General features: G+C 40.6%; 1 protein-coding gene across 1 annotated transcript in view; it reads left to right on the forward strand.

The window, feature by feature from the left end:
* PRMT3 (protein arginine methyltransferase 3) overlaps window positions 1-12,265 on the forward strand; it is a 128,605-nt gene that overhangs the window by 323 nt on the left and 116,017 nt on the right. Inside the window, exons 2-5 of the mRNA XM_006146901.3 lie at window positions 36-171; window positions 1,941-2,023; window positions 4,927-4,976; window positions 5,602-5,704. Coding sequence (XP_006146963.1) covers window positions 36-171; window positions 1,941-2,023; window positions 4,927-4,976; window positions 5,602-5,704 — 372 coding nt within the window. The remainder of the gene's footprint in view (window positions 1-35; window positions 172-1,940; window positions 2,024-4,926; window positions 4,977-5,601; window positions 5,705-12,265) is intronic.

The following is a 12,265-nucleotide window of genomic DNA, read 5'->3' on the forward strand; positions in this document are numbered from 1 at the left end:
GGGCCCGAGGCGGCTCTGACTGTTGTGTGTGGTAGGCGGCCGAGGCGCCGTGGAGGCGGAGGAGGACCTGCCAGAGCTGTCGGACAGCGGGGACGAGGCCGCCTGGGAGGATGAGGACGATGCGGATCTCCCGCACAACAGGCAGCAGACCCCCTGCCTGTTCTGTGACAGGTTCGTCCACCTCCGCGCCCGGCTCCAGCCCCCGGTGCCCCGGGCGCGTGGGGTCTGTGTGGTCCACCCAGGAACTGCAGGGCGAGAGTCAACACAGGGGCCTGCCCTTGACTTCTTAGTGCAGTGGTTGGGGTGAAGGCTTGCGGAGAGGAAGCCACAGGGGTGTAGAGGGAGGAGCCACAACCTGGAAACCAGGTTCTGCCACTTGATTCCACAGGTCTCATTTTCCCCTTGTATAAAATGGGGCGATTCTGGACCAGATCTGTGATGGTCAGGTTTGGTTTTAGACCCTTGTCACCTAAGACACTGTAACGGAAATAAACACAGGTGCTGAACTCTGCACCTTGGTCCTTCTAAATCAGGGATGCAGTCTAGGAATCTTCTGTTTTTATATGGACACTCTCCGAGGTGTTGCTGATGTGCGACACATTGGGGAGCCTCACTGAGCTGCTAAGTAGGGCCCTTCAGCTTTATCATCCTGTGGTTCTTTGACTACCAGTGAACAGCTTCTCAGGTTAACACTGAGCCTTTGGGGTGCCTAAGTTCACCTTTCTCTCTCTCTCTTTTTCCGACTTTGGGGCTTTTGGAGGGTTGTGCTTTAGGGTGTGTGTGCTCCCAGAGAGAGAGGAGAGGGAAAGTGAGAAATCACCCCTTGGGGAAAGGTGACACCGTCAACCAATCTCCTCCACTCTTCCCTTCCCGATTTTGGCATGCACAGGCAATCCCCTGGAGTGATTTTCAAGCCACTGAATCCAGGACTTAAACTGCAGTGAGCCACGTGGGAATCCAACGCCCTAACCACCATGCTACCTGCTAGCCCCAGCCTTTCCTAAGTAGGGGCTCCATACCTATTGGAATTGATACCTTCTTCACTTGAAGAAACAGACTACAGTGTCGATAACTAGCCCAAACTCACAAAGCTGTAGTTTGTTTCATTCCCAAATTCACATTTTTTTCCCCTTAAAATTCTCTCTTAATCTCAAGAAACTGCTCTCCTGGGCAAAAGGGGCTACTAAAGAGGCCTACCTGGCATTGGCCAGTGTTACTCTAATCGTCATTTCCCAGTGCGCCCTAAACCTGGGCCTGGTCTTGCTGATTGATGCTAGACCTCTCCTGCCCCCGGCGCCCTGCAGGACTAAAACACTGCGGTTACTGTTCTCATGCGTAGCCTGATTGGTAGGTAGAATGTCCACATAGACTCTAGTTGTCATAAAGTCATATTTATTGAGCATCAGGGTGCAGAGCCTTGTGATAGGCTCCACAAATACTGCAGATCGCCTATGCGGTACACATTTGTTGCAAACTGCTGTGTGTGTGCTAGGCATACAGAAGGGAGACGCAGCTTCTCTGCTGCACGTTCCTGGCTTCCAGGTCCTTTGGTTGTGCAGGTCACAGCAAAGATGTTTGGTCCTCCCAAGTCTAACACAAGTGCTTTTGGGAACACTACAAGATCAATTTAGAAGTGTAGCACTTTGGGGATGTAAAACTAAATTTTATGCTTTACTTTTACAGGCAGTTACAGCTTTGCTGGCTCAAAGTCTCGGAAAGCAGAGTTGACTTTTAGAAAAGGAAAATAAATCTCAAATAGAGAATATTCATGACTTGAGAGAAACAATCCATCAAAGGGAACTCTCTTTCTAATCCTTTCATCTGCAAATGTGTTGTCTTAATTTGAAATAAACCTAGAAAGCAGTATGTATATTTAACATGAAATTAAGATTTAGACGTTTTGGGGAGCTATTCCGTGAACCTATTGTTTGGTTTTTCAGGTTATTTACATCAGCCGAAGAAACATTTTCACACTGTAAGTCTGAACATCAATTTAGTATTGATAACATGGTCCATAAACATGGTGAGTACTTTTTACAATAAAGACAATTTTAGTTGTGCAATTTAAATTCAAATTTTATAATTATCTAGACTTGTTTTTTCCTGTCTGAGGTAGTGAAATATATAACAACATTTTATCTTATGGGATTGATTTTTTTTTTTTTTTGACAAACAATCTTAGAGGGATGATTAGTCACTCGTTTAAACAAGATTCACTGTATTTAAGCTTATATTGACTTCACAACTAAAAATAAGAAACTTGGCATGCCATTGCATTTTTATCATATTAGAATTATGGAATGCCAGGGTGGAGTCGGCAAAAGGAAGAAATTCATTATGAAAAAGAACTTAATCAGGTCAAAGCATAGCATGAACTTCAAGGTCTGCAAGATTAATTTTATAAGCAATTTGGTAGGGAGTATGGGAAAAGGAAATGATGAAGTTAAGGTAGTATGCAAAATACCCAGATGCTGTTTCTTTTGAAACTTGTGTTTGGATGTAATCACTTTATAATTCATACCTTACACCTTAAATGAATATAGAAGAGCTCTTCTGTTCCACTAAATATAGAAATGAGTTTTGTCCCTATATTTATTTATTTTCATGAATTTTAAAATTGAATTTTATTTATTACTGTTATTTTTTAATTCATGAGAGAGAGAAAGAGAGAAAGTAAGAAAGCAAGCTGCCAGGTCCAGGATTCAAACTGTGATCATCCATGTAGGAGTCCAGCGCCTTAACTGCCATGTCACCTGCTGGCCCCTGTCCCTATATTTATTAACAGCTAGAAGAGACATTGAAGAATACCAAATACAAGACAGATTTTTAGATCTGAAATAAAGATGTGGTGTAATGTTTTAAATCATAAATTCAGCTGCAATGGTTCTTGTAAAATGTGACAGCCTCAGTTTTTTCTTTCACTTTTAATATTATATTTTTAAAATAAACTTTTTAAAGAATTTTTTTTTTTTGGAGAGATTTTCGCTATAGGACGCGTGTGCTCGCCAGACAGACAGAGAGAGACATAGAGACAGAAAGCGAGAAATCACCCCCCAGGGGGGATGGTCACACCTCAATCCCTTCTCCTCCATTCTCCTCTCGGGATCTTGGGCACACACGCACACGCGCCCGGCGTGAGTTTTAAGCCACCGGGTCCGGGATGCGAACCACGGTCGACTACATGGGAGTCCAGCGACATAGCCATTACGCTAACTGCTGGTTCCCAAAGAATTATTATTTCAACTTTATTTATTATTACGAATTTCCAGTTTGATCTGAGAGACACAGAGAAAGAGAGAGAGGGAAAGTGAGAAAGCAAGCCACCACGTCTGGGATTTGAACCGCGGTTACCCATGTGAGCGTCCAGCACCTTTAATCACCACATCACCGGCTGGCCCCTTAATATTATGTTTTTAAACTGAATTGAGATACTACTTAAGGTGTAATTTTGTTGTAGTTTTCACTTAACATTATAGCAGTTTTTATGTACTAGTAAAGCTTCCTGGTAACTACATTTCTTTTAACAAATAACCAATTGGTTAGATACGTTGGTTTTGCTTTCCTTATTTTAAATGCTGCTTCATTTCTGGAAAGACATGAGAAGCAGATAGTAAGCATCATTATTTTTTAATTTGCATCATTTAACTTTATGTAAAAGCTACTATTCTTTGTATACTCCATGAACTGGCAAAATTATAATTTGATAGACCCCATAAAAATTAGGGATTTAGAAATGTTCCACTCTAATAACAACTGCCAAATACCTGATAAAATCTAGGACTTAATTTTCCACATTCGTATTGTTCTGACAAATGAGGAGTAGAATTTTTTTTTTTTTTTTTTTTTTTTTTTTTCGCTATAGGGCGCGTGCGCTCGCCAGACAGACAGAGAGAGACATAGAGACAGAAAGCGAGAAATCACCCCCCAGGGGGGATGGTCACGCCGCAATCCCTTCTCCTCCATTCTCCTCTCGGGATCTTGGGCACGTACGCACACGCGCCCGGCGTGAGTTTTAAGCCACCGGGTCCGGGACGTGAACCGCGGTCGACTACGTGGGAGTCCAGCGACATAGCCATTACGCTAACTGCTGGTTCCCAGGAGTAGAATTCTTAAAATTAATTTCTCAGGACCAGCAGATGTAGCGGTTACATCACTGGGTTCCCACGTTTGAGTCCTGGACTTGGCATCTTAATACTCATGCTAGGCGCATGTGCATGTGTGCCCAAAATCCTGAGAGGATAATGGAGAAGAAGGGATTGCGGTGTGGCCATTCTCTCCAGGGGGAGGGTGATTTCTCACTTTTTGTTTATTCTCTCTCTCTCTCTCTGGCAAGTGCACGTGCCTTGTAGCAAAAATCTCTCCAAAAAAAAAAAATAATAATAATTTCTCATTTTTTTAGAAGTATATGAAAAGCGCTTCAAAATTTGTTATCTGGGGAACCAGCAGTTAGCGTAATGGCTATGTCGCTGGACTCCCATGTAGTCGACCGCAGTTCGTGTCCCGGACCCGGTGGCTTAAAACTCACGCCGGGCGCGTGTGCGTGCGTGCCCAAGATCCCGAGAGGAGAATGGAGAAGAAGGGATTGTGGCGTGACCATCCCCCCTGGGGGGAGATTTCTCGCTTTCTGTCTCTATGTCTCTCTCTGTCTGTCTGGCGAGCGCACGCGCCCTATAGCAAAAAAAAAAAAAAAAAACCTCTCCAAAAAAAAAAAATTGTTATCTGCAGCTGTTTTTTAAATTAAATATTCAGAAATATCAAAATTACTATTTCTAATTCTTAGTAAAAATCTAAAATATTATAAGTAGTATTTTAGAGGACAGAAATATTTTTATTGCCTAGTCAAAGAAGCTTTTGTAGAATAGGCCAATGAAACGAAACTCACATTATATTAAAATAGGTGAATTATCTGTTTTTTTCTCCCTGTAGGACTTGACTTTTATGGATACATTAAGCTAATAAATTTTATTAGACTTAAGGTAAGTTGGCAGCTTAACTTACAAGTTGTTTTTTTTTTTTTTTTTAAGAAATTAAATACTACAGGGACTGTCATTGTACAGTGTACATTATTTGAAAGGATATGAAGAACTGTTGCATTTAAATTTGGCAGTCCTCATACGGGGGAATCACAGATGTTAGGAACTAGCGCAAGATAGAGACCAAGTAACTGTGCTTCTGAGAGTCGTTTTTGACTGTGTCTAGGAAATAAGTCAGCGTCATGTGAGAAAGTAAGAGTGTCAGATTAAGGGAAATATGAATACCCAGTATTTCTCTGAAATCAGAATAGTTTCCAGTGTGATTGTAAGTACGTTGGTCACTCCTTTCTAGTGTTTCACATGCTTTTGTTTTAGTCAACTGAATGTGTATATTGTCACGTTCCCTAAATTCCAATAATGTGAAACTCTGCATTGAAACCATTAATTAAGCAGTCATCCGGCCAAGATAATGTAATGACAGGTAAATGCGGATTCCTTTAATAAACACATAGTGATTTTGTGTAATGCAAACACGATGTCTTTTTCTTTTTTTGGCTTAATTTTCCTAGTTTTTACTAGGGAGATTTTGTGATTATGTGTACTGAAGTGCAATTAATTTTACATCCAGAACCCTACAGTTGAGTATATGAATTCCATATACAACCCAGTGCCTTGGGAGAAGGAAGAGTATCTGAAGCCAGTATTAGAAGATGACCTTTTACTTCAGTTTGGTAAGATGATCATACTGTCTCTAATTAGCTTAGGACCACTTGTTATAGCAAAATGGAGATAAAGTGTTTTAGGAAGATAGATCATCTGTTTATTCTCTTTGAGTAGTTGATTTTGGTAGAAAAGTTAAGTCAATTAAAAACTGATAATCATACTAATAATTACTATGGAGGAATTTAGAAATATGAGCTTATTTAAACACTGCATATTTTGAAACAGACTCGAGAGAATAATGTTTAGTTGTTAAGACACTGATCAAGACAAAGTTGAAATGGATTTAATCATATTTGCTGTCTGTCTCATATAGACAGATCAGGTAATTTAGTTAAGGCATCTAGTTTACTGAGACTTTTTTTTTTTTTTTTTAAGAGTTTTGGTTGCTTTAGGGTGTGTGTGCTCACCACAGAGACAGGGAGACAGAAAGTGAGAAATCACCCCCTGGAGGAATGGTCATGCCACAATCCCCTTCTCCTTCGTTCTCTAGGGATCTTAGGCACGTATGCACATGCACCTGGCATGCGTTTTAAGCCGCCGGACCCAGGACTTGAACGGCGGTCGACTGTGTCGGAGTCCAGCAAGTAACAATTATGCCACTGCTGGTCCCTACTGAGACTATTTTGATGGAGAATGGATTCTGTCCACATTGGCATTGGCTTCTCCTCATACACCGTAACTGTCAAGTTTCCTTTGTGGCAGGGTCACTCATTTCAATTTATGGCGGTGTATGTACATGTGAGAGAGAGGGAGTGCCCTCCACAGGGTCTGGTCATGCCACAGTCCCTTTCTTCCAATCCTCCAGCCCGTCGTCAGATCTTGGGTACTTATGTCGATGCTTGGTGCATTTCAGGCTGATCATGCCAGGGATTGGTGGTGGTCGCCATGTGGGACCTTGCTCTGTGTTCGTTCCTTACTGAACTGAAGTCTTGTGAAAATTCTGTTGATCTCTTAAAGATACTTTATTGATCTGACCTATAGGAATGAAATGATATATTCCTTTTTAAATCATATTTTATTTATGACAGCATATGCACATATATGTGGGGGAGAGAGCGAAAGAGAAAGATGGATTAAGATAGAAGCACCTTCAACAGGGTCTAGTCATGCCACCATCCTCTTCTTCCAGCTCTCCAGCTCATGAGGAGTTTGGGCATGCACATGTGTGTGTGCCCAGGGTGTTCCAGGTCTACCGGGCTGGGTGTCTGAATCCGTAGTTACCATTGGCTTCAGCATACCACCAGCTGTGCCACAGGCTAGGCCTGAAATATTAGGTTCTTTTTCTTTTCTTTCTTTCTTTTCTTTTTTTTTAATTGCCTGAGAACACATGTAAGATAGAGAAAAAGGGAGAAAGCATCTCTCAGTGGAGTGTGGGCGTGCCAGTTTCTTCTCCATTTCTTCATCCTGTTGGAATTTTGGGGCATGCACACATACATGCCTAGTGTGTGGTTTTTGAGCCTTCGGGGCTAAGATTTGAACCATGGTCACTTAATAGATCAATGGGGGAAATTACATGATCAGATAGTTCACAAAAAATAAAGGTATTAGGGCCAGCAGGTGGCCATAGTGGTTGAAGCAGCTGGATCCCACATAGTCAACTGCATAGTTTATGTCCCAGACTTTGGTGCCCTGAGAGACATATGAGGTGCGTGTATGTGCTCCCAAAATCCTGAAAGGAGAAATGGAGGAGGAAGGATTGTAGTATGATCACTCCCAGGAGGGAGTATTTATCACTTTCTCTTCCTCTCTTTTTCTGTCTCGGGTAAGTACATGTGCCCTCTGGCAAAAATATTTAGAAAAAAAAAACTGTTAAAGTCTTCAAACATATGAAAAAGAGCTCAAACTCACCCACAGACATACATATTGAAACAACACTGCGATACTATATTCTCACTCTTTAGACTGCCAACAAATTAAAAAATCTGGAGTGTTCTACTGGTGAGGCTATGGACAGATACATTATTCATACATTGCAGTAAGCTGTGCATTTGGGGATACTTAACAAAACTGTGTAGTACTTCTTAACCGAGCAATCTCATTCATTAGAATCCATCTTGAAGGTCCACATCCAGAATTCTGGGGTACATGTACACAACGTTACATTGCAGCACTGTAGTTTCCAAACATGGAAACCACCCAAATGCCCATCCATAGGAGAGTGGGTATATAAACTCTGGTGTGTCCTGCCAGTGGAGTGCTGTATACCTGTTAATAGAATAAAGGTCTATGTGAACTGAAAAAGAATGATACTCAGGATATTTTGCTAAAGGATAAAAAGGCAAAGTCCAAGAGAACATGCCGTGCTACTCTTCAGGTCAGAAAGAGAGAGATTTGAGAAAATGTGCATTTGCAGTCCTTTTCTGCAGAAAAAGTACAGAAAGGATAAATGAGAAACCAAGGTGGTCACTCCCTCCGTGGGGCTGGAGAGAGATGGAAAGGAGGGTACAGTGGTCACAAGGTAATAGAGGGGCAACACTTCGCTGGGTACATCTTTTTTCCCCTTAAATTTGCCAGAGTGCCCGTGCTCTGACTGAAAGAGAGAGAGAGAGAGCATTCTCGTTTTCCCTGAGAGAGAGAGAGAAAGTGCTTTCTCATTTTCCCCATGGGGAGTGATCACACCACAGTCCCTCCTTCATTCTCTCCTTTGGGAATTTTAGGCATGGCTGCACATGTGCCTGGCTTGTTTTGCACACCACCTGTGCTGAGACTCGAACCGTGTTGTCGGCTATGTGGAACCCAGCTGCCTTAACCACCAGTCCATGGGCTCTCCCACTGAGTATATCTTTCAGAAAGTTTAGCTCAAATTCATGATTATAATATGTTTTTCATAACCTTTACATAATAATAAAAAGAAAACAGCAACAACAACTAACAGTTGAAACAATCAGAAAGAGAAGGAGAGGAAGGTGGATAAGGGTACTGAATAGATGCAAACATTAGCAAAGGATTTTTGCTATGTTGCCAATGAATAACATAGCCACACTGAAGTGAATGTGGGAAGACAAGAACTATTTAACTGGAGTCTTGACTGGGTGTTGTGGTGTGGGTCAAGATTAAGTTAAAGACGCAGAGATGCTGGACTCCCACATGGCCAACTGCAGTTCGAGTTCCAGACCTGGTGAGTTGCCTTTTCTCTCCCTCTCACATGTGCCCTATAGCGAAATTAAAAAAATAAATAAATAAAAAAAAATAAATAAAAATAAAATTAAATAAAGAACTACATGAATGCTGCAGTCTAATAAGTAAAGGCATTTCTCAAGAGTATGGATAAGCAATTTTGACGCTATTTTTCGTGTGTACTAGAATTGAACAGTTAGTAAATATGTGTGGATAGTAAGCTAGGTTTCTCACTGCTAGAGAAAGATTCAAATAGGAAATAGGAAAGGATAAAATGAGTACTCAGGTGACAGATCCGAATCAGCGGTATTAGTATTGACTTGTGGTTTTGAATATGTGTCCACATAGAAATTGTAAATGTGTGCGTGTGTGGGTTAGTAAATATACACACAATTCCTACTTCTGTCTCCTGAAAAGACGTATTAAAACCCCAGTAGCAGTGAGCACACCTAGTGGCCAGATCTTAATTTCTTACACCTTCACAAATAGGGACCAAGGCACCTTAGGGAGATTGATTCAGGCGTGGGGCAGGGAAAGTGCAAAGTGCAAAATGAAGATGCTCCTACTGGCCAAAGCCAGAATGATTTGAGCAGCGCAACCATAATGGTATTAGATTTGAACCAGTAGGATAAAATGAGTATGCATGAGTCAACCAAATAAATAGAGGAGCCACAGCTCAACCCAAGAGTATAATTCCCACTGTTAAAGATAAAAAGAAAGAGAGAAATAGAAAATCACCATTAGTAATTCCTTACAGAAAAGATCCACCAATGGTTACCAAGATTAACGGGCAAAAATTTAAAGAGAAACAGGATTTGCAGAGTTCAAAGTATCTTCCCCAGGAAATAAATTAACTACAGAAGGGATGGTTTTTAGGGGGGAAACTCAGCAGATACCACCACAGCCAAATGATAAAGGTCAGTCTCACCAGTCATAAGGCATATTGACATCTTGAATCCCTTGTGTGAAGACACATCATTTCTTTGTTCTTAACCAAAGTCTTTCTGCATATGGTAAAGGGCTTTGAATTAGGCTGACAACTTGTATTTAATAAATTTTAATATGTACTGAATCCTTTCTCCCTTTTCAAATCTCTTAAGTTGAAGCTTTAATATAGTTAAAGCTTTAATATTATCTATTATTAATGTTAAAAATTTTTAGAGAGATATTTTTGCCATAGGGCATGTGTGCTCACCAGAGAGAGACAGAGAGACAGAAAGTGAGAAATGACCCCCCTGGGGGGTGACCATGCTGCAATCCCTTCTCCATTCTTTTCTTGGGATCTTGGGCACACATGCACATATACCCGGTATGAGTTTTAAGCTGCTGAGTCTGGGACTCAAACTGCAGTCGACTACGTAGGAGCCCAGCTATCTAACTATTGTTCCATCTACTGGCCTCCATGTTAAAAATTTTTATTATGACTAATTCTTATTGCAGCAGAAAGCAAAACAGAGACTTGCTAAACAGTTTGAAGAATTAGAAAAACAAAATGTACAATGTAGTTGTAGTGGAAGTAGAAAATGTGGTACGCCAGCCTTAAATGGTTTGGAAAGAGTTTGTTGGGCTCATTAATTTTGGTGAATTAAATAGTGAATAAATATATAGTTTTAAAAATAGTGACTCAGGAGTTGGATGGCGGTACAGTGATAAAATGTGACGCTCGACCAGGCTGGCCCACTTGGGAGGGCTCCAGGTTTGCATCCCGAGATCTCCCAGAGTTTTCAAGCCCATACCTGCCCGTGATCAAGAGCTAGTGGTGGTTGAGGGTGGATCGTGGTGCTAAGACCGTGTTGGGGATTCTCTCTCTGAAGAAATAAATGAAATTGAAAATGATTCTGTGTTTTGTTGAGTGATTAGAAGCTAGTGACGCACTACCACTTTTATAACAGGAATGCAGCTTAGACTCTAGTTTCTCAGTTACAGTGTCATGGCGTATTTGTTAAAATGAGCGATTTTGGGGGCCGGGAGGTGGCATAGTGGTTAAGGGCACTAGACTCCCACGTGGCTGAGTGTGGTTCAAGACCTGGCAGCGTCCTTTATCACTTTCCTTCTCTCTCTCTCTTGCTCTGTCCTTCTCTGGTCAAATTGAAATAAATAAGTAAATAAATTAGATAAAGTAATTCTTAAAAAAAAATGTGCTATTTTGTGGGGAGTTGCAGGTGGTGTGGTGAAGGCACTGGACTTCCACGTGGCCTGTTATGGTTTGAGTCCTGGACCTGGCAACTTGCTTTCTCTCTTTCTTTCTCTCTGTCTCACTAATGAGCACACATGCCCTATACCAATAATAATAATAATAATAATAATGGTAAATAAAATTCAAAAAAATAATCCTTTTTAAAAAGAATTAGCTATGTTGTCCCAACTCTGAAGAAGTGTCTTCTTAAGTATATCAACTAAAATGTGAATGGGTTTAAAAAAATATATTCCCCCAGTACTGTACTTAGGAGAAAGTATGATATTTGCATCATTTATTGTTTTAAGTTCATTCAGAAGTTAGTTAGATTATTAAATGGACATTGAGATTTTGTAAAACTTATCAGCTCTGTATATTAACTTTTGTTTGCAGTTATTAATTCTGTTAACTTCTAATATATCAGAAGTTAATGAGTTATATACAGTGAAATAAAATACTTTTTAATAATTTATACACACTAGTGTATACAGTTCCGTTCCATCATGCTCAGTCTGAGAAAGTTATTGAATATATAGAATTCTTTATCTATACACTGCCCTTAAGGAATAACTTATTTTATCTCCAGCTTTATTAAAGTTGATAAATGAAAGTTGTATACATTTTAGGGTTATAATGTGAAGAGTTTCTGTATGTATACATTATGGAATGATTACCGTAATCAAGCTAATTAGTACATTTATCACCTCACGGAACATTTTCTTTACGATCAAAGCCCTTAAGCCATACCCTCAACAGATTTCAAGTATATAGTACAACATTAAAAAAAATTTTTTAAGGAGCTTCCTTTAAAACATTATAAAGTTTCTGCTGAGAAAAGCACATGTGCCGTGTGCTCACTGAAGAGGTACAGAGAAAGAAAGTGAGAAATCATCCCAAGGGGGGATGGCCGTGCCACATTCCTTTCTCCTCTATTCTCGAGATTTGGGGCATACACACAGACAGCCAGCATATTTTTCAAGCTGTCAGGTCTGGTACTTGAACTATGCACTAGACCATGCGGGATCCAGCCACCTTAACCAGCATGCCACCTGGCTGACCCTGGAACAGCATTACTAACTAGTCATCATGCTGTAGAGTAGATGCTCAGAATTGACTCATCGTTTCACTCAAAGTTTGGACCCTTTGATTACCATCTTCCCCATTTTCCTCTGCCCTCAGCCTCTAACAACCACCAGTTCTACTTGGCTGCTTCTTTTTTTTTTTTTTTTTTTTTCTTTTTTTCTTTTTTGGAGAGGTTTTCGCTATAGGGCACTTG

Source organism: Tupaia chinensis, unplaced genomic scaffold (assembly GCF_000334495.1).
Source record: "Tupaia chinensis unplaced genomic scaffold, TupChi_1.0 Scaffold000196_1, whole genome shotgun sequence".
NCBI classification, from domain to species: Eukaryota; Metazoa; Chordata; class Mammalia; order Scandentia; family Tupaiidae; genus Tupaia; species Tupaia belangeri.